The sequence below is a fragment of the Lepidochelys kempii genome, chromosome 14, assembly GCF_965140265.1.
Source record: "Lepidochelys kempii isolate rLepKem1 chromosome 14, rLepKem1.hap2, whole genome shotgun sequence".
NCBI classification, from domain to species: Eukaryota; Metazoa; Chordata; order Testudines; family Cheloniidae; genus Lepidochelys; species Lepidochelys kempii.
In genome coordinates, this window is record NC_133269.1 from 31,106,204 (window position 1) to 31,128,310 (window position 22,107).

The 22,107-nt window shown below is 50.4% G+C and overlaps 2 protein-coding genes across 8 annotated transcripts; one reads left to right on the top strand and one right to left on the bottom strand.

Annotated features, from left to right (window-relative positions):
- Positions 1–2,833, top strand: LOC140897830 (uncharacterized). Its single transcript, XM_073310944.1, has 4 exons — positions 1–463; positions 1,003–1,118; positions 1,215–1,620; positions 2,200–2,833. The coding sequence occupies exons 1-4, from the start codon at positions 322–324 to the stop codon at positions 2,262–2,264; spliced, it is 729 nt and encodes a 242-aa protein (XP_073167045.1). The 5' UTR covers positions 1–321; the 3' UTR covers positions 2,265–2,833.
- Positions 2,834–7,502: 4,669 nt separating this feature from the next.
- LOC140897453 (butyrophilin subfamily 1 member A1-like) lies at positions 7,503–20,646 on the bottom strand. 7 transcript variants are annotated; one of them, XM_073310172.1, is made up of 8 exons: positions 19,479–20,365; positions 17,865–18,206; positions 16,612–16,893; positions 16,081–16,194; positions 15,070–15,090; positions 12,452–12,475; positions 10,661–10,857; positions 7,503–8,664 (listed from the first exon to the last, which is right to left on the bottom strand). In XM_073310172.1, the coding sequence occupies exons 1-8, from the start codon at positions 19,600–19,602 to the stop codon at positions 8,530–8,532; spliced, it is 1,239 nt and encodes a 412-aa protein (XP_073166273.1). In that variant the 5' UTR covers positions 19,603–20,365; the 3' UTR covers positions 7,503–8,529. The 7 variants fall into 7 exon arrangements, with proteins under 7 accessions (XP_073166273.1, XP_073166269.1, XP_073166267.1 ...); XM_073310168.1 differs by adding an exon at positions 20,372–20,646 and having other exon boundaries at positions 8,572–10,857; positions 19,479–19,655; XM_073310166.1 differs by adding an exon at positions 20,372–20,646 and having other exon boundaries at positions 8,572–10,857; positions 19,479–19,927.
- Positions 20,647–22,107: the final 1,461 nt, after the last annotated feature.

The window sequence follows — 22,107 nt, forward strand, 5'->3', positions numbered from 1 at the left end:
AGAGCCCTAGCGTGACATATGGGAAGGGGGGTCTGAGAGTGGAGCCTGACTGGCCCCAGCTCAGCAGAGATGGGTGGCTGCTTCCGTCAGACCGGCCCCTCCCCACACTTCCATCTGCCCTCCCCACCTGGCCGCCAGTAACTCAGCCCCTCCCGCATCCCTTAGCAGCTGCTGCCCCATTGTGGCTCATGGCCAGGGGCAGGCGGGCTTGGGCTGTGCTGCGCAATCTGGCTTTCTATACGCACAGCCCCCCCATCCTCCATCTCCACCCCCCATTTCCTGGCCTGGGGAGCGCACACATAGGCCTAGATTGACTTCTGTATGGGGGCAGCTCCAGTCAGGCCACCAGGGCTGCGTGTAGGGGGGCAAATTGCGAGCTTGTCCAAGGCCTGTAGGGCTGGGCCGGCAGAGGGTCACTGCTGTGCTGGGCGCCTGTCCTGGTATCTGTTCAGATCTTGCACAGGTAAGCGGAGGGTGAGGGGAATTTAACCAGTGTAACGATGTTGGTTTTGGTGGGACCCAACTGAGAGTGTCAATTCAGGACAAATTGCATAAAGCAGGGCAGTTACAGCCCAAGGCTGACCAAACCAGCCAAACAGAAAAGACTTCAGTTTTAGCCCACTGGCTAACCACAAGTCACACAAGCAATTCCCATAGCCCTGGTCTACACTGGGAGTTGAGGTCGAATTTAGCAGTGTTAAATCGATTTAACCCTGCACCCGTCCACATGATGAAGCCCTTTTTTTCGACTTAAAGGGCTCTTAAAATAGATTTCCGTATTCCACCTCCGACAAGGGGATTAGTGCTTAAATCGGCCTTACCGGGTCGAATTTGGGGTACTGTGGACTCAATTAGATGATATTGGCCTCCGTGAGCTATCCCAGAGTGCTCTATTGTGACCGCTCTGGACAGCGCTCTCAACTCAGATGCACTGGCCAGGTAGACAGGAAAAAGCCCGCAAACTCTTGAATTTCAATTTCCTGTTTGCATGGTCACCTGCAGCTTGCCACGCTGGCCAGAGCTCATCAGCAGAGGTGACCATGCAGAGCTCATCAGCAGAGGTGACCATGATGGAGTCCCAGAATTGCAAAAGAGCTCCAGCATGGAACGAACGGGAGGTACGGGATCTGATCGCTGTATGGGGAGAGGAATCCGTGCTATCAGAACTCCGTTCCAGTTTTCGAAATTCCAAAACATTTGTCAAAATCTCCCAGGGCATGAAGGACAGAGGCCATAACAGGAACCCAAAGCAGTGCCACGTAAAACTTAAGGAGTTGAGGCAAGCCTACCAGAAAACCAGAAAGGCAAACGGCCGCTCCGGGTCAGAGCCCCAAACATGCTGCTTCTATGATGAGCTGCATGCCATTTTAGGGGGTTCAGCCACCACTACCCCAGCTGTGTTGTTTGACTCCTTCAATGGAGATGGAGGCAACACAAAAGCAGGTTTTGGGGACGAGGAAGATGATGATGATGAAGTTGTAGATAGCTCACAGCAAGCAAGCGGAGAAATCGGTATTCCCGACAGCCAGGAACTGTTTCTCACTCTGGACCTGGAGCCAGTACCCGCCGAACCCACCCAAGGCTGCCTCCCGGACACGCCAGGAGGAGAAGGGACCTCTGGTGAGTGTACCTTTTAAAATACTATACATTGTTTAAAAGCAAGCATGTTTAATGATTAATTTGCCCTGGCATTTGTGGCTCTTCTGGATGTACTCCCAAAGCCTTTGCAAAAGGTTTCTGGGGAGGGCAGCCTTATTGTGTCCTTCATGGTAGGACACTTTACCACACCAGGCCAGTAGCACGTACTCGGGAATCATTGCAGAACGAAGCATTGCAGTGTATGTTTGCTGGCGTTCAAACAACATCCGTTCTTTATCTCTCTGTGTTATCCTCAGGAGAGTGATATCATTCATGGTCTCCTGGTTGAAATAGGGTGCATTTCTTAAGGGGACATTCAGAGGTGCCCGTTCCTGCTGGGCTGTTTGCCTGTGGCTGAACAGAAATGTTCCCCGCTGTTAGCCACAGGGAGGGGGGAGGGACTAGGCATGTGGTGGGGGGAGGCAAAATGCGACCTTGGAACGAAAGCACATGTGCTATGTATGTAATGTTAACAGCAAGGTTTACCGTGAAAGAGTGTACCCATTGTTCTATAAAATGTGTCTTTTTAAATACCACTGTCCCTTTTTTTTCCTCCACCAGCTGCATGTGTTTCAATGATCACAGGATCTTCTCCTTCCCAGAGGCTAGTGAAGATTAGAAGGTGAAAAAAACGCACTTGTGATGAAATGTTCTCTGAGCTCATGCTGTCCTCCCACACTGACAGAGCACAGACGAATGCGTGGAGGCAGACAATGTCAGAGTGCAGGAAAGCACAAAATGACCAGGAGGAGAGGGGGCAGGCTGAAGAGAGGGCTGAAGCTGAAAGGTGGCGGCAGCGTGATGAGAGGAGGCAGGATTCAATGCTGAGGCTGCTGGAGGATCAAACTAATGCGCTCCAGCGTATGGTTGAGCTGCAGGAAAGGCAGCAGGAGCACAGACTGCCGCTACAGCCCCTGTGTAACCAACCGCCCTCCTCCCCAAGTTCCATAGCCTCCTCACCCAGACGCCCAAGAATGCGGTGTGGGGGCCTCCGGCCACCCAGCAACTCCACCCCAGAGGATTGCCCAAGCAACAGAAGGCTGGCATTCAATAAGTTTTAAAGTTTTAAACTTTTAAAGTGCTGTGTGTCCTTGTCCTTTCCTCCTCCACCACCCCTCCCAGTGCTTCTCTCCTCCACCACCCCTCCCAGGCTACCTTGGCAGTTATCCCCCTATTTGTGTGATGAATTAATAAAGAATGCATGAATGTGAAGCAACAATGACTTTATTGCCTCTGCAAGTGGTGATCGAAGGGAGGAGGGGAGGGTGCTTCGCTTACAGGAAAGTAGAGTGAACCAAGAGGCGGGGGGTTTCATCAAGGACAAACAAACAGAACTTTCACATCGTAGCGTGGCCAGTCATGAAACTGGTCTTCAAAGCTTCTCTGATGCGCACCGCGCCCTCCTGTGCTCTTCTAACCGCCCTGGTGTCGGGCTGCGCGTAACCAGTGGCCAGGCGATTTGCCTCAACCTCCCACCCCACCATAAACGTCTCACCCTTACTCTCACAGATATTGTGGCGCGCACAGCAAGCAGTAATAACAGTGGGAACATTGGTTTCGCTGAGGTCTAACCGAGTCAGTAAACTGCGCCAACGTGCTTTTAAACATCCAAATGCACATTCTATCACCATTCTGCACTTGCTCAGCCTGTAGTTGAACAGCTCCTGACTACTATCCAGGTTGCCTGTGTACAGCTTCATGAGCCATGGCATTAAGGGGTAGATGGGTCCCCAAGGATAACTATAGGCATTTCAACATCCCCAACGGTTATTTTCTGGTCTGGGAATAAAGTCCCTTCCTGCAGCTTTTGAAATGGACCAGAGTTCCTGAAGATGCGAGCGTCATGTACCTTTCCCGGCCATCCCAAGTTGATGTTGGTGAAATGTCCCTTGTGATCCACCAGTGCTTGCAGCACTATTAAAAAGTACCCCTTGTGACTTATGTACTCGCCGGCTTGGTGCTCCGGTGCCAAGATAGGGATATGGGTTCCGTCTATGGCCCCACCGCAGTTAGGGAATCCCATTGCAGCAAAGCCACCCACTATGACCTGCATATTTCCCAGGGTCACTACCCTTGATATCAGCAGATCTTTGATTGCGTTGGCTACTTGCATCACAGCAGGCCCCACAGTAGATTTCCCACTCCAAATTGATTCCCGACTGACCGGTAGCTGTCTGGTGTTGCAAGCTTCCACAGGGCTATTGCCACTCGCTTCTCAACTGTGAGGGCTGCTCTCATCTTGGTATTCATGCACTTCAGGGCAGAGGAAAGCAAGTCACAAAGTTCCATGAAAGTGCCCTTACACATGCAAAAGTTTCGCAGCCACTGGGAATCGTTCCAGACCTGCAACACTATGCGGTCCCACCAGTCTGTGCTTGTTTCCCGGGCCCAGAATCAGTGTTCCATGGCATGAACCTGCCCCTTTAGCACCATGATGACTGCATTGCCAGGGCCTATGCTTTGAGAGAAGTCTGTGTCCATGTCCTCATTACTCTCATCACTGCGCTGACGTCGCCTACGCGCCCGGTTTCGCTTTGCCAGGTTCTGGTGCTGCATGTACTGCTGGATAATGTGTGTGGTGTTTAACGTGCTCCTAATTGCCAAAGTGATCTGAGCGGGCTCCATGCTTGCCGTGGTATGGCGTCTGCACAGAAAAAAGGTGCGGAACGATTGTCTGCCGTTGCTCTGATGGAGGGAGGGGCGACTGACGACATGGCTTACAGGGAATTAAAATCAACAAAGAGGGTGGCTTTATATCAAGGAGAAACAAAAACAACTGTCACACAGAATGGCCCCCTCAAGGATTGAACTCAAAACCCTGGGTTTAGCAGGCCAAAACAAATCTGGTCTATTTCTTGTTTTGATCCACTCCATCTATCTTTTACAACTTTGGCTGGCAGCAGACAGTGCAGAAGGGCTGCAAGCCATCCACATCTCTTGGCTGCTCGGCAGAAGATGGTACAATATACTGCTAGCCATCCTCATCTCCTGCCTGCCCACCAAAAGATGGTACAATAGGACTGCCTGCAGGACTAAAGAGAGTGACCTGGTCGAGTCACTCCTAATGTAGTCCCTGCGCCCATGTGCAGCCAGGAGCACCTCGGACATGACGATGATGGCTACCAGTCCTATTGTACCGTCTGCTGCCACAAGGCAATGGGTTGCTGCTGCTGCGCAGCAATGCAGTACCACGTCTGCCAGCACCCAGGAGACGTAGGGTGACAGTGAGCTGAGCAGGCTCCATGCTTGCCATGGTATGGCGTCTGCACAGGAAAAAAGGAGCGAAACGATTGTCTGCCGTTGCTTTCACGGAGGGAGGGAAGGAACGGGGGCCTGATGACATGTACCCAGAACCACCCGCGACAATGTTTTTTGCCCCATCAGGCACTGGGATCTCAACCCAGAATTCCAATGGGCGGCGGAGATTGCGGGAACTGTGGGATAGCTACCCACAGTGCAACACTCCGGAAGTCGACTCTAGCCTCGGTACTGTGGAAGCACTCTGCCGAGTTAATGCACTTAATGCACTTAGAGCATTTTGTGTGGGGACACACACAATAAACTATTTAAAAACGATTTCTAAAAAAACGACTTCTATCAATTTGACCTAATTTCATAGTGTAGACATACCCTTAGACACTCCAGTTTCCCAGTATCAACACCAGTGCCACTCGTTATGGGGACGAATGGTTATGAAAACCAATACCCCAGTAAAAGAAAAAACATTCTCTCGATCCAAAGGACCAAGCCCCAGACCCAGGTCAATATACAAATCAGATCTTACCCACAAATCATGCTGTTGCCAATCCTTTAGAATCAAAAAGAAAGAAGAAGTGGGACCGCTAAACACAGAGGATGGAGTGGAGGTTAAAGATAATCTAGGCATGGCCCAATATCTAAACAAATACTTTGCCTCAGTCTTTAATGAGGCTAATGAGGATCTTAGGGATAATGGTAGCATGACAAATGGGAATGAGGATATGGAGGTAGATATTACCATATCTGAGGAAGAAGCGAAACTCAAACAGCTTAATGGGACTAAATCGGGGGGCCCAGATAATCTTCATCCAAGAATATTAAAGGAATTGGCACATGAAATTGCAAGCCCATCAGCAAGAATTTTTAATGAATCTGTAAACTCAGGGGTTGTACCGTATGACTGGAGAATTGCTAACACAGTTCCTATTTTTAAGAAAGGGAAAAAAAGTGGTCCAGTAACTACAGGCCTGTTACTTTGACATCTGTAGTATGCAAGGTCTTGGAAAAAATTTTGAAGGAGAAAATAGTTAAGGACATTGAGATCAATGGTAAATGGGAAAAAATACAAAAGGTAGATCGTGCCAAACTAACCTGATCTCCTTCTTTGAGAAAGTAACAGATTTTTTTAGACAAAGAAAATGCAATCAAAATCTAATTTACCTAGATTTCAGTAAGGCGTTTGATATGGTGCCACATGGGGAATTATTAGTTAAATTGGAAAAGATGAGGATCAATATGAAAATTGAAAGGTGGATAAGGAATTGGTTAATGGGGAGACTACAGCGGGTCCTACTGAAAGGTGAACTGTCAGGCTGGAGGGAGGTTACCAGTGGAGTTCCTCAGGGATTGGTTTTGGGACCAATCTTATTTAATCTTTTTATTACTGACCTCAGCACAAAAAGTGGGAGCGTGCTATAAGTTTGTGGATGATACAAAGCTGGGAGGTATTGCCAATTTAGAGGAGGACCGGGATATCATACAGGAGGATCTGGATGACCTTGTAAACTGGAGTAATAGTAATAGGATGAAATTTAATAGTGAAGAGTATAAGGTTATGCATTTAGGGATTAATAACAAGAATTTTAGTTATAAGCTGGGGATGCATTAGAAGTAACGGAGGAGAAGGACCTTGGAATATTGGTTGACCACAGGATGACTATGAGCCTCCAATGTGCTATGGCTGTGAAAAAAGCTAATGCGGTCTTGGGACGCATCAGGCGAGGTATTTCCAGTAGAGATAAGGAGCTGTTAGTACCGTTTTACAAGGTGAGACCTTGTACTGGAATACTGTGTGCAGTTCTGGTCTCCCATGTTAAAGAAGGATTAATTCAAACTGGAACAGGTACAGAGAAGGGCTACTAGGATGATCCGAGGAATGGAAAACCTGTTTTATGAAAGGAGACTCAAAGAGCTTGGCTTGTTTAGCCTAACCAAAAGAAGGCTGAGGGGAGATATGATTTGCCCTCTATAAATATATCAGAGGAATAAATACCCGGGAGGGAGAGGAATTATTTAAGCTCAGTACCAATGTGGACACAAGAACAAATGGATATAAACTGGCCACCAGGAAGTTTAGACTTGAAATTAGATGAAGGTTTCTAACCATCAGAGGAGTGAAGTTCTGGAACAGCCTTCCAAGGGAAGCAGTGGGGGCAAAAGACTTATCTGGCTTCAAGATTAAACTCGATAAGTTTATGGAGGAGATGGTATGATGGGATAACATGATTTTGGCAATTAATTGATCTTGAACTATTCATGGTAAATAGGCCCTGTCAAGGTTCCTTCCCCACTCTGAACTCTAGGGTACAGATGTGGGGACCTGCATGAAAACCCCCTAAGCTTATTTTTACCAGCTTAGGTTAAAACTTCCCCAAGGTATAAACTATTTTCCTTTTTCCCTTGGACTTTATTGCTGCCACCACCAAGCGTCTAACAGATATATAACTGGGAAAGAGCCCGCTTGGAAACGTGTTTCTCCCCAAAATCCTCCCCAAACCCTACACCCCCTTTCCTGGGAAAGGCTTGATAAAAATCCTCACCAATTTGCATAGGTGAACACAGACCCAAACCCTTGGATCTTAAGAACAATGAAAAAAGCAATCAGGTTCTTAAAAGAATAATTTTAATTGAAGAAAAAGTAAAAGAATCACCTCTGTAAAATCAGGATGGTAAATACCTTACAGGATAATCAGATTCAAACCAGAGAATCCCTCTAGGCAAAACCTTAAGTTACAAAAAGACACAAAAACAGGAATCTACATTCCATTCAGCACAGCTTATTTTATCAGCCATTTAACCAAAACAGAATCTAACACATATCTAGCTAGATTACTTACTAAGTTCTAAGACTCCATTCCTGCTCTGTTCCCGGCAAAAGCATCACACAGACAGAGAGAACCTTTGTTTCTCCCCCCATCCAGCTTTGAAAGTATCTTGTCTCCTCACTGGTCATTTTGGTCAGGTGCCAGCGAGGTTATCCTAGCTTCCTAACCCTTTACAGGTGAAAGGATTTTTCCTATGGCCAGGAGGGATTTTAAAGGTGTTTACCCTTCCCTTTTATATTTATGACAGGCCCAATAGCCCGTGATGGAATGTTAGATGGGGTGGGATCTGAGTTACTACAGAGAATCCTTTCCTTGGTATCTGGCTGGTGAATCTTGCCCACATGCTCAGGGTTCAGCTGATCGCCATATCTGGGATCAGGAAGGAATTTTCCTCCAGGGCAGATTGGAAGAGGCCCTGGGGTTTTTTCGCCTTCCTCTGCAGCATGGGTCACTTGCTGGAGGATTCTCTGCACCTTGAAGTCTTTAAACCATGATTTGAGGTCTTCAATAGCTCAGACATAGGTGAGAGGTTTATTGCGGGGGGGGGGGGGAGGTGAGATTTGGTGGCCTGCATTGTGCAGGAGGTCAGACTAGATGATCATAATGGTCCCTTCTGACCTTAATATCTATGAATCTATGAAAAGGAAAAAGATATAGATGAGAGCTAGAATTGGTTAAATGGAATCAATTATATACAGTAATGGCAAAGTTCTTGGTTCAGGCTTGTACCAGTTATGGAACAAACTGCAGGTTCAAATCAAGTCTCTGGAGTACATCCACAGTGGGGATGGGTCATTTAGTCCTTTGTTCAGAGCTTCAGTTTGTAGCAAAGTCCTTCCAGAAGTAAGAAGCAGGACGGAAAACAAGATGGAGGAGATGCATCAGCCTTTTTATAGTCTCTTGTCATGTGGTCTCTGCTTTCTTTGTCCCAAAGACAAGCTACCTAGCACATGGCATAGAAAAACCTTAGTGTTCTGTCCATAGGCAGGTCCCTGAATACCTTGCTGAGTCTCAAGGAGTATGTGCCTTCTCTCAATGCGTCTATTGTACAGCTGATGGTCCTTAATGGGCCATCAATCAGGCTAGGCAGTGCTGACACCAAATTGTCTGGGGTCTCCCCCAGAAGCATAGCATAAGTTTGAAATACAGACAGTATAGAGCCAATACTTATAACTTTAAATACAAAAATGATACATACATATAGACAGCATAATCGTAACCAGCAAACCATAACCTTGTCTTAGACACCTTATTTGACCCCCTTTATACAAAATTTTGTGCCACTTCAGGACCTTGGTTGCAACAATGATCTATATGGTGCCAGTTCAGATTAATAACGTCACAACCAGGGCCATGGGGTACGTTTGGGGCTGCCTCACTCCCGTGTGTGGGTTTCCTGTTGACTCAGAGTAGGCCCCCCTTTGGAGGCCAGGTGAACTGCCAGCTGTGCCCCATGGGGAGAGACAGGAGCAGTGGCTGGGTGCTGCGGGGAGAGGCCACTGCTTTCCAGGAGGGGAGACTGAGGATAACGGGGCAGGGGGCCTCCCCGGCGGGGCCATGACTCAAGCTGTTCAGGCGTAGACAAATCTTCACTTTGTGCTTCCTCCCACCCACCACCACCACTATGAACATATACAATTTTGGGGGGACAATTAAAAATCAGCCCCCCCAAAGCCCCAGCCCGTGCTATCACAGCTGCCCAGGAGGTTTCCTCACAAATGTCTCAGGTTCTCTGCATAATCAGGGGAATTGCGTGTGCACCCAGCTGTGCATGCTGACTGGGCTTGCGGTTAAGGCATTGGATCGGGACTTAATAAACATGGGGACAGTTCCCAGCTCTGCCCCGATCTGGGTCACCATGTGTCTGTGCAGAGCCCATCACAATGGGGCCCTGATCTCAGATGGGAACTTCCCATGCTAAGAAAGAATGAGCTGTGTATCTCAATGTTAATTTCAAAGTTAAATACCCTTTATGTAGACTTAGGTTGGTTCCGGGGAAAAATGAAACAAGTTTACAAATAAAGTTTGCTGTTTAAACATTTAAGCTTTGGAGTTTTTCCGGCTGGTAATATTGAGTAATAGTTGCATCTCCACAGGAAAGTCTGATTGTGCCTGGTTCCCTGACTGTAGCCAAAATTGGTTCAAATACTGCAATAAAATATGCCTTTTAAAAAATAGGTAAGTTCTAAGCCCTCAGTAAAATAGGTTCGTTTCAGTAATAACTACTTTGGGCAGATGTTTTAAGGCACAATACAAAAGTCAGAGGATCACCAACCGCCAAAAGCAGGCACGATCTAACTCTGTTCAGCATTGCCATGTATATTAAACCAAGCAGCTATTTGAAAGCAAGGAAATCCCTGGGAAAACATCCGTAACACTGTCCCTTTGCAAGGAAATTCCTGGTTAAAAACCCTTAACTCTGCCCCTTTGAAGACAAAGGAATTTAACACCCTTAATTTTGCCCGTTTGAACACAAGGGAATTCCCAGCCAAAAATCCTTAACTCTGCCCTGGCATGATCAGAAGTTCTATAAGACTGCCCTGTCTTTTCCCCATTTTGGGTGTTACTGTACGTGTTGTCCTGTCCATCTCCACAGTCTTTCTGTGCCCTGGAGGCAGTATGGTGAGCTGCGCCCCAGAAGTCCAGAGCAAGAAGAAGGGGAAGAGAGGTTCCCGGGAACAGCCAGTGAAGGTGAAGATGTGCACCATGCCCTCAGCGTTGTAGAAGGCCAGGCTTGCCTGCTCGCAGTCCAGGTGCACCCGGACCATCCTGGGTGCTGACTCCAGCTGCAGCGGTGTCTCAGGGCAGGTGAGAGCACTCCACTCCCCCTCCTGGCACTGCAGGGCCCAGACCCCCACATCCGGGGACAGCTGAAACACCCCCATGCTCTCCATGGAGCTCTGGGCTGCCCCGATGGCCCAGTCTCCCCACTGGCTCACCTCCACGTCCCAGTAGTGTTGCCTGGCTGCAAAGCACTGGGAGGCCAGGACGCAGGGGAGGGGGTCAAATCTCCGGTCACTCTTGGGGACGTCTTGCCAGAGGATGCCACACGTCACACTCCTGCCATCTGCTGAGAGCACCAGGAAGGGGTTGGCAGTGCTCTGGTCCAGCGTCACCTCTGCTGCCGACAGGGACACTACGGGCAGATGGATACAGGTGCTAGGGCAAGACACCGCAGTACCTCCTCTCTGCTCAGCTCCTCAAGTCTCTCGCTATGGGGCCTAGTGGGTAGAGCACTAGGATACCTGGGTTCTATTCCCAGCTCAGGCCTGCTGGCTGACCTGGAGCCAGTCACTTCCCTTCCCTCCCCCTCGTTTTCCCCAGCTATAAAATGGAGCTAAGCATGATTATTACCATGAGCCTTTGGATCTTCTCTGACCCAAGTAGTCAACCTCTTCTGGGAAGACCCCTGAACGGGACACAGGATCCACCAGGGCTGGTGGGAAATTTTCCATGGGAACAGTTTTTGGCTGGAAAAATTGGGCAACAGGGGATGGATCACTTGATGATCACCTGTTCTGTTCATTCCCTCTGGGGCACTTGGCATTGGCCACTGTCGGAAGAGGATACTGGGCTAGACAGACCTTTGCTCTGACCCAGTATAAACCATTCTTATGTTCTAAAACTCTATGTCTGCTTTCTGGGGACAGAGTGGATGCTTTGTTGAAAAAACAGATGCTCCAAAACTAAAATATTTTGGCCAAAAAAAACAGAAAACGTTCACCCCAAATCCAGAACGTTTTGGCCTCAAAACCAGTGTTTGCCCAAAATATTTTGGCCCCAAACCAGATCATTTTAATCTAAAATGCAGAATACTTTGGTCAGAAGCCAAATAATTTTCATCCAAAAACCAAACTAGGGTGATTTTCAGCTAGAATGTTTCAGGTTTTGATGGAGAGTCGGAATTATCCACAGAAAGTACAAACAAAAATGAAAAAAAGAGAAAAATCTTTCTTCTTGGATTTTTCCATGGGAACAGACCCCTCTTTTCCACCCAGCCCTGTGCTCAGGAAGGATCTCACCAGGGCCATCTACAGAGGTCACTGCATCTCCATGCCCTTGCTGGGGAAAGCTGAAGGATATCGCAGTGGTGTCCTGTGCTTTGTATTACCCAGCGTCTGTGTGCGGCTAGCAGAGCTCCCAGGGCACTTGTCCCCTGGTCTCCAGGCAGCCTGTGAGCACAGCCAATCCACCGCAGGGCCGCCTGATCACCCGTGGATGTCAGCCCGCCAGCAATATCGGATCTCAGGCTGCTCAACCCATGCGTCCCCAGCTGCGATCTCTCCTGGGCCAGACCTGCTCCCAGCCTTGTCCACTGTCCTGCCCAGTCTGCTCCATTCCTGACCCTTGGCCCTGCCTCCGGCTCTGACCATCAGCACTGTTTCTAGCCACTGAGTCCAGCTCCAGCCACAAGGCCTGGCTGCCCATGCCCTAGTTCATAACAACCGTCCTCATGGTCCTAGCCTGGGAAAGCCATTGTCTAAGCTCAGCCGGGAATCTCAGATCCAAGCTTTTAGTGTGATGACTGTGGTCAAGTCTTTTAGGCCCAGCTCCTCAAAGGTACTTAGGCACCAAAGGGAGTTAAGCACGTTCGAGGATCTGTTCCTTTGAGCCCTACCTCTGGCCTGTGATAGTCAATACATGGAAGACAGGGAGGGGGCTCAGAGACAGCAGGAGTCAAAACCATGTGAGTACCGGAGATAAGTAGAAAACTTTTTTTTTTTTTTTACCTTTATCAAGAAATTGTCTCCATTCTGCAATGATAAAAAAGGAGGTCACAATTAGCTGGGGAAGCAGTGAGAGCAGATGAAACAAATCCCATCCAAACTTTTGGGTTTTTGAAACAAAACTCCACTATTTTGTGGGGAGGGATAGCTCAGTGGTTTGAGCATTAGCCTGCTAAACCCAGGGTTGTGAGTTCAATCCTTGAAGGGGCCATTTAGGGATCTGGGGAAAAAATTGGGGATTGGTCCTGCTTTGAGCAGGGGGTTGGACTAGATGATCTCCTGAGGTCCCTTCCAACACTGATATTCTATGATTCTCCCCAATGAAAGTTTTTATTTTGTTCAAAATTCTCCATTCTTTTAATTCTTTTTTAAACACAAAACCACAATTTTTTAAAGTAAAGAAACAGTTTTGGTTTGCAAATATTTTCAGTAGTTCGCTAAAAAAAACACTAGGAAAATTTCTATGAAAAGTTTTAAAAAAATCTTTTGAAACGTTACTGAGGGAAATTCATTCCCATTTGCTCAGCAGCCCTATACTGAACCACAGCTCGCACACTCATTGGGCTGGAGTCTGATTCCAGCAATTGGAGAAAACTGGGAGCAAGGAGGCCAGACCCCCAGCTGGTGTCAATCGACTGTAGCTCCATTTGGATGAACATAATCACAGCAATTGGCTGCAGCTGTGGGTTTGAACCTCACCTCAGTCCCTGGAAAAATCATGGAGCATGTCCTCAAGGAATCAATTCTGAAGCACTTAGACGAGAGGAAAGTGATCAGGAACAGTCAGCATGGATTCACCAAGGGAAAGTCATGCCTGACTAATCTAATTGCCTTCTATGATGAGATAACTGGTTCTGTGGATGAAGGGAAAGCAGTGGACGTGTTATTCCTTGGCTTTAGCAAAGCTTTTGACACGGTCTCCCACAGTATTCTTGTCAGCAAGTTAAAGAAGTATGGGCTGGATGAATGGACTATAAAGTGGATAGAAAGCTGGCTAGATTGTCGGGCTCAATGGGTAGTGATCAATGGCTCCATATCTAGTTGGCAGCCGGTATCAAGTGGAGTGTCCCAAGGGTCGGTCCTGGGGCCGGTTTTGTTCAATATCTTCATTAATGATCTGGAGGATGGTGTGGATTGCACCGTCAGCAAGTTTGCGGATGACACTAAACTGGGAGGAGTGGTAGATAAGCTGGAGGGTAGGGATAGGATACAGAGGGACCTAGACAAATTGGAGGATTGGGCCAAAAGAAATCTGATGAGGTTCAATAAGGATAAGTGCAGGGTCCTGCACTTAGGATGGAAGAACCCAATGCACAGCTACAGACTAGGGACCGAATGGCTAGGCAGCAGTTCTGCGGAAAAGGACCTAGGGGTGACAGTGGATGAGAAGCTGGATATGAGTCAGCAGTGTGCCCTTGTTGCCAAGAAGGCCAATGGCATTTTGGGATGTATAAGTAGGGGCATAGCGAGCAGATCGAGGGACGTGATCATTCCCCTCTATTCGACATTGGTGAGGCCTCATCTGGAGTACTGTGTCCAGTTTTGGGTCCCACGCTACAAGAAGGATGTGGATAAATTGGAGAGAGTCCAGCGAAGGGCAACAAAAATGATTAGGGGTCTGGAACACATGACTTATGCGGAGAGGCTGAGGGAACTGGGATTGTTTAGTCTATGGAAGAGAAGAATGAGGGGGGATTTGATAGCTGCTTTTAACTACCTGAAAGGGGGGGCTCCAAAGAGGATGGATCTAGACTATTCTCAGTGATAGCAGATGACAGGACAAGGAGTAATGGTCTCAAGCTGCACTGGGGGAGATTTAGGTTGGATATTAGGAAAAACTTTTTCACTAGGAGGGTGGTGAAACACTGGAATGCGTTACCTAAGGAGGTGGTAGAATCTCCTTCCTTAGAAGTTTTTAAGGTCAGACTTGACAAAGCCCTGGCTGGGATGATTTAATTGGGGATTGGTCCTGCTTTGAGCAGGGGGTTGGACTAGATGACCTCCTGAGGTCCCTTCCAACTCTGATATTCTATGATTCCACGGTGGGTGCCATCCCCTGCAGATTTCTCTCCCATCTCTCCCCACCTCAGCTGACTCTGACCCTAGGCAGCATCTTTTGCTTTCCCCACTCCAGCCTCTGAAGCATCTCTGATCCTTCACCCTCTTCCAGGTCCCTCAGCCTCCTTCCTGGCTATGTGGGTGTCTGTGTAAAACCTGGCACAATGTGGCCCTGATCTCGGTCATCGTGTGTCTGTGCAGAGCCCGTCATGATGGGGCCCTGATCTTGGTCACCATGTGTCTGTGCAGCGCCTGGCACAACACGGCCCTGATCTCAGTCACTGTGTCTGTGCAGCGCCCGGTGTGCAGGGCCCTGATCTCGGTCACTGTGAGTCTGTGCCATGCCCAGCATGACGGGGCCCTGATCTCTGTCATTGTGTGTCTGTCCTGCACCTGGCAAAACGGGGCCCTGATCTCAGTCACTGTGTGTCTGTCCAGCACCCAGCACAACGGGGTCCTGATCTCGGGTGGGATCTCTCGGTTCTGCCCTGATACACTATTACGCGATAGGTGCTGAGGCGATGTTATAGAGACACGAGTTACCGTGTGCTGGAAATACTCACCGCGCTCTTTGGACACCTCACCTGGAAGAGAAAGGAAGAGGTGAGGCTGTGAGCAGGAGCGACACTCAAGGGGGATTTCCTGCGCCCTGTGTGGCTCATCTCTATAGTCCCACTACGGCTGTTTCTCCCTCACCTCCCACTGAGCACATATGCCATTCCCATCCCATTCCCACCTCCTGGGACAGACCGAGGGGCGCCTGTGGCTCTGGGGGAATGTATGTGCTTCCTAGAGGGGGCAGCTAGGGAGAATCCATTGGCCCAGCCTCCAGTGGGTGTCCATTTGCACCCTCTAGGAATGAATTCTTAGCCCAGTCTGTGCTCCCGGAAACCCTCCAGAAAGTGCCTCATTGCCAGGAGGTCGTATAGGCCGAGCAAGCCCGAGAGAGACACGTGACTGGCCAGGGAGAGTGCAGGGACTGGCATGCCTGATGGCCAGTTTCCCTGGGATCCGTGGTGCTGGACAGGGCTTAGGCACAATCATTTGGGCTTATCTCTTTCCTTCCTCTCAGCTTTCCCCCAATTAAGCCAAAGAGGCAGCATGGGCCGATGGTTAGAGCACTGAAGAGGCCATTAGAAGTGCTGATTTCGGTTCCTGGATTTGCTGCTGAACTGCTTGGAGAGCTTGGGAAAGATACTGCCACGCTCTCTGCCTCAGTTTCCCCTCACACCCTTTGTTTATTTTGACTCTTTATTTTATTTTGCTCTGTAGGGGAGGGAGACTGTCACCGTGTGTCTTTGCAGTGCCTGGCCTGACAGGGCCCTGATCGCGGTCACCGTGTGTCTGTGAAGCACCAGGCACGACGGGGCTCTGATCTCGGTCATTGTGAGTCTGTGCTGCACCCAGGACAATGGGGCCCTGATCTTGTTTGCACAGGGATGACTTCCACCTTCCAGGAAAGAAGTAGTTTGTATGGAATTTTCTGTCTGTAACCCACATGTTCCCTTAGAAAAAAGTATTGGCCACTCAGTGAAACACATTCCCTACTGCACTGCCTGGAGTGAGATTGTTACCTTTGAGTACCTGGAGCTTTCGGAAGAGATAAACAGCCAAGGGCACAAGGAAGAGACATACTGGTAGAAAGATGAGAAAGGCCCACATTTCCGGGGCATGCCTGGGGAAGAGCCCTGAGGGAGAACACACATTGCAACTTCTCAGAGGAGCAGCAAGAGCACTCCTAAGCACTTAGCTGGGAAAGGTGAAGTCAGTGTAGGTACTGAGGGCTGAGAGCCAGATTTTGAGCTCAGCTCCCGTGGGCTAATCTGGAGTCACCCTCCAAATGCACTGGGGGCAGGGCCAGATTCTGATCTCAGCTTGCCTTGAGTCAGTCTGGAGTCACTCCCCAACTGCAATGAGGACAGGGCTGGATTCTGATCTCAGCTCCACTGGGGTTCATCCAGAGTCACCCCTGTCTGCACTGGGGGCAGGGCCGGATTCTGATCTCAGCTTCCCTGGGGTCAATCCAGAGTCACCCCCTGTCTGCAATGAGGCCAAGCCATGTGGATAAGCATCAGGGAGGAACCTGAGGTGTGCGGGCAGCCCACCTGTGATATGAATAGTCGTCTCTCTCTCTGGGCTGGAGAAGCCGGCTTTGATGGTGCAGGTCAGTGCTGGGTCCGAGCTCTCAGTCACCACCAAGGAGCTGGAGACGTTGAATAGGCCGTTGTCGCTGCGCGGTTTCTGTTCAGACCTGGGGCTCAGGGTCTCCCCACGGCCATTCCTCCAGAGCACGTGGGGCTCTGGGTACCACCCCGCAGAGAGACACAAGACCCACACCCCCCAGTCCTTGTGCCCAGCCATGTGCAGGACAGGGTCTGAGCCAGAGCCTGGGGGATGGAGAATCAGAAGCAAAAAGTTAACACGGTAAGAATGATTAACACATCTGTGATAGCGGTGATCTCAAAGCACTTTACAAAGCCAGGGATATGCCCCATTGACGCCAATAGAGCTGAGACCCATTGACCCCAGCTGGGGATCTGTCCCCATTGACTCCAGTGGAGCTACGGATGATTGACACCGGCTGGGAATCTGGCCTATTGACTCTTATGGAGCTATGGTCCATTGACCCGAGCTGCAGATCTGGCCCCACTGATTCCAGTGGAGCTACGGACAATTGACACCAGCTTTGGATCTGGCCCCACTGACTCTAATGGAGCTACAGCCCTCTGACACCGGCTGGGGATCTGGCCCCATTGACTCCAATGGAGCTATGGCCAACTGGCCCCAGATGGGGATCTGGCCCCATTGACTCCAATGGAGCTACGGCCAACTGGCCCCAGATGGGGATCTGGCCCCACTGACTCCAATGGAGCTACGGCCAACTGGCCCCAGATGGGGATCTGGCCCCACTGACTCCAATGGAGCTACGGCCAACTGGCCCCAGATGGGGATCTGGCCCCACTGACTCCAATGGAGCTACGGCCCTCTGACACCGGCTGGGGATCTGGCCCCATTGACTCCAATGGAGCTACGGCCAACTGGCCCCAGATGGGGATCTGGCCCCATTGACTCCAATGGAGCTACGTACACCGGCTGGGGGTCTGCCCCCCACAGTTTTAAGCCTTTGATTCTGGGAATGGCAATTCTAAAGGCTGCACTCTGGGGAGGCATCCCAGGGAATTTTAATGGGAGCTGGGTATCCAAATCCCCAGGCCAACTGTGGAAATCTCCGCTTCTGAATCTGCAGGTGAAATGCAGCAGGAAGTACACGGGTCCGAGGATGTGTCACAATCCCCCATTGCACTGCGACGCCTAGTGTTCCCATGGGAGTGAGCCGCACGCAGTCGGAGCTGCTCACCCGTCACGCTGAGCTCCAGCAGGGCCGTGCTGTAGTGACTGGGTGACTGGACCTCGCACAAGTGCTGCCCTTCGTCTGATGGCTGGACGTCCCGGATCCTCAGGGAGACGTTCCCATGGGCCAGGCCCTGGGTGGTGAGCTCCGTCCTGCCCTGGTAACCCATGCCCTGCTCCTCGCTCCTGTTCGGCCAGTAGACGTGGACGTCCTGGCCCAACTGGGGCCGGCTCCATTTCACCTGCATGGCCTGGGCACTGAGCGCGGGGGAGAGATGGCAGGGCAGCAGCACAGTGCCCCCCAGTGGGGCGGAGATGGGGCTGGCGGGACCCAGCACATGGAATGATTCTGGGGGAGAAACACCATCTGGTCAGAGAGCATGGGAGGGGGAGGGGGCCGATGGTCAGTGAGTCCCCACCAAGGGGTGACTGGCTTGACGGGCTCAGTTCCCAGCTCTGCCACCAATCTCTGGTGTATCTGCGGGCCAGTCACCCCATTCCTCTCTGCCTCAACGCCCTTGCTGGGAAACGGGGATAACGATCCAGGCGTCTTTAGAGGCACTGTGGCCAAGTTGCTAGAGTGCTGGCCTGGGAGGCAGGAGTCCTGGGTTCATTCCTGGCTCTGCACTGGCCTGCTGAGTGAATGTGGGCAAGGAACTTCCCTGTCCGTGCCTCGGTTTCCCCAGGTGTACTGTGAGGATAATGATACTGGTCTCTTCTGCAAGACACCCTGAGATCTACTGATGTAAAGTGCTAGATAAGAACTAGATGTTATTATTAGAGCATTTGCTCTTTGGGGCAGGGCATTGTGTGTCTGTGCAGCAACGGGATCCTGATCTCAATCACTGTGTGTCTGTGCCTCGCCCAGTGCAATGGGGCCCTGATCTCGGTCACGGTGCATCTGTGCCGTGCCAGACACTATGGCATCTCTAGGCGGTACTGTAACAGAAATTACCTCCAATGACACTACATCAAAAGAACACTAGGTAGCTAATCAAGCATTCAAAAGCCAGGAGCTGTCAGATTTCTGAAGGCTTGAACAACCTCAACTCTGCTCCCCTTTTGGGCGTATCCTGAAGAAGTGTAAAACCAGTGTGTAAGAGTGTTATTACAGACCAACCCCAGAAAGAGGAGGTCTAGCTACAGCTGTGATGTGAAATAGTTTTAACTGGACCAGCGGGTGTGTGTTTGCATGTGTTCATGCTCTTAAACCGATTTAAACTTGGCTCTTAGCCACGTAGCTCACACTCATCAATTTCCAGGCCTGAGGCCAACTGGGAGAACTAGTGGGAAGCCACCAGAGAGTTGCCCATACTGGTGATAGGGCCAGTTAAACTAGAAAGCTTTTAACCCATTTGCGTTGGTGAATCAGGTGTAGACGAGCTGCCCCGTGTTAACCAACAGGTCATCTTCTCTAGCACCCAACACCTTGTGAGGGTTCGAGCCTCCCATGGCTCGGTGGGCACTGGCCACCCGAGTTGTTTTGTGCCCTGTGCTACCGATGGGATGTGGAACTAAGATGCAGCAGTTGTGAAATTGCACCGGATGTGGGGGAGCACTGGTTTGGAACAGACTGGATCACATCCTGACGGTGTCCCCTTTGCACACACGCCAGTCTCACCTGGGGCTGCCATCCCAATGCCCAGGAGGAGGCAGAGGGCAACTGGTATGGCCTGATAGCGGCGTTGGGTGCTCTCCATCCTGTGGGCCTCTGGGAGATGTCTCCCGGCACCACCACAGAACATTGGTCACCGTGCAGAGGGGGCATCGGGCTCCGGGCTCCTCATCCGCGTGGGACCTGGGAAGGCAAAACACCCGTGAGCCCCCCAACAGGTCAGTTCTTCAACCAAAAGCTTTCTCCTTGAAACAACAGGGCCTCCTGCAAAATCAGCATTTTCTCCTAAGAAATTATTTTCGCTTTCCACAGGAAATAAAACTGTCAGATCCAAAACCTGCCAGGAAAGAACCGCCTCCTCCCCGCGTTTACCTGGCTTTTCCACAATGTGTTTTGCTTGGAAACGGCAGAAAAAAAGCCCAGCTTTTGGCTGCTTTTCAGACTTTTTCCCCTCCCTAGTACAGAAAGAAAGAAAGAAGAAATGTTCAAGTGAAAGTCACCCCGCACTGCGTCCCAGCCGTTAATTATCTCCCTCTCTGAGTTGGAGGAAGTGACACACAGTAACATGGTGGTAAAAATAATTCAGCAGGAGAGAAACTAGTTAATTAACTCATTAAAACGTGGGGAAATGGAGAAATCGCCCTTTCCTCCCAGGGGCTGGTGAATAATGTATCAACAAAGCACAGGGGCTGGAACTGGAGGGGGGGTCTGCCGCACCCCTGGCCCGAAGTGGTTTCTCAGGGTTTACAATTTGGTTCCATAGCTCTCAGCACCCCCACTGGACACATTTGTTGCCACTGCAACAAATCGTTTCCTGTCGTTGTCCCCCGCAGCCCCCCATCTTTCTGGGCAGCGATCCCCCCTTTCTTTGCCTGACAGAAGGGCTCCCGCAGTCCTACCGGCGGAGGGGGGGCTGGGAAGCAGGGGTGCCAGCTGTCCGGGTTGTCTCAGAATCTCCCCTTTCTGGAAGCAGCTGGCCCAGGAAGTGTGTCCGGGTGCTCAGGGCCAGGGGGCGGTTTCATGGGGTCAGGAGCAGGCGGGATGTCCTGGGGTTTTGTGAACACGAGACCCGGACGGGAACCAGGCGGAGCATTTTGGAGAGGGCCCCGACACCGCCCACTCCGCTGCAGGGCAAGGAAATTCCCCTCCCCCCGGGGCGTTCCCCGCCTGGCCACTGAGCCCCGCCCCGGGACAGCCAGATAACGCATGGCTGGGGCTGGGCTGCACCCAGCGGACTCTGCCCCCTCCCTGCCCCCAGCGGCGCCAACGCTGGGTTTCAAAACCAAGGGCCTGTTTTCTAGCCTCCTCTCCGCGCTAGGATTATGACCATTAATGAGAATACCGAGCAGCTGGGGCGCTGGGACTATGGGGGTGGGGGCGCTGAGAGCCAGGGAGCAAGCTGTGAGCCCTGTGTACGATGCAGCACGTTCCCCTTCCTCAGAGGCGTTTCTTGCTGCTTTCTGCAGCGCTGGCAACTGCCGGTCTTCTTTTACAGAGATGACGAAGTAAGGGGCGCCCCTTGTAATAAGGGACTGTTGGCAACCCTAGGTCAGACCCACAGTCTGGTACCGCCCCCCTTGCCACCCCACATTAGATCAGTGGGTCCAGCCAGCTGGTATCTCACCCTCCGCTTCCACAGAACAGATCAGTGGGTCCAGCCAGCCTGGTGTCTAGTTTCCAACAGTGCCAGCTGTGCAGTGGCAGCTGTAACAGCCCGGTGACGGGGCTCTAGCAGGATAAACCACCCATGTGGGTTAATTCCTTCCTCGCTCCCCAGCATGAGACAGCGTCTCTAGCTCACGAAAGCTCATGCTCAAATAAATTGGTTAGTCTCTAAGGTGCCACAAGTCCTCCTTTTCTCCTTACAATGTGTATGATAATCAAGGTGGGCCATTTCCAGCACAAATCCAGGGTTTAACAAGAACGTCTGAGGAAGGGTGGGAGGGGGAAGGGGGTAGGAAAAAACAAGGGGAAATAGGTTACCTTGCATAATGACTTAGCCACTCCCAGTCTCTATTCAAGCCTAAGTTAATTGTATCCAATTTGCAAATGAATTCCAATTCAGCAGTCTCTGATTGGAGTCTGGTTTTGAAGTTTTTCTGTTGTAATATCGCAACTTTCATGTCTGTAATCGCGTGACCAGAGAGATTCTCTGACTGAATATTATAATTCTTGACATCTGATTTGTGTCCATTTATTCTTTTACGTAGAGACTGTCCAGTTTGACCAATGTACATGGCAGAGGGGCATTGCTGGCACATGATGGCATATATCACATTGGTAGATGTGCAGGTGAACGAGCTTCTGATAGTGTGGCTGATGTGATTAGGCTCTGTGATGGTGTCCCCTGAATAGATATGTGGGCACAGTTGGCAATGGGCTTTGTTGCAAGGATAGATTCCTGGGTTAGTGGTTCTGTTGTGTGGTAGTAGTTGCCGGTGAGTATTTGCTTCAGGTTGGGGGGCTGTCTGTACGCAAGGACTGGCCTGTCTCCAAAGACTTGTGAGAGTGATGGGGCGTCCTTCAGGATAGGTTGTAGATCCTTGATAATGCGTTGGAGAGGTTTTAGTTGGGGGCTGAAGGTGATGGCTAGTGGCGTTCTGTTATTTTCTTTGTTGGGCCTGTCCTGCAGTAG

Coding starts and splice junctions, on each gene's coding strand:
- LOC140897830 (XM_073310944.1), top strand. CDS start 322: ATGGGGGCAGCTCCAGTCAGGCCACCAGGGCTGCGTGTAGGGGGGCAA. Junction 464..1,002: donor TCTGTTCAGATCTTGCACAG/GTAAGCGGAGGG, acceptor GGTCACCTGCAG/CTTGCCACGCTGGCCAGAGC. Junction 1,119..1,214: donor CAGCATGGAACGAACGGGAG/GTACGGGATCTG, acceptor AAAATCTCCCAG/GGCATGAAGGACAGAGGCCA.
- LOC140897453 (XM_073310168.1), bottom strand. CDS start 19,602: ATGTTCTGTGGTGGTGCCGGGAGACATCTCCCAGAGGCCCACAGGATG. Junction 16,894..17,864: donor GCTGGAGCTCAGCGTGACGG/GTGAGCAGCTCC, acceptor TCCATCCCCCAG/GCTCTGGCTCAGACCCTGTC. Junction 12,476..15,069: donor TGAGGTGTCCAAAGAGCGCG/GTGAGTATTTCC, acceptor TTATCATTGCAG/AATGGAGACAATTTCTTGAT.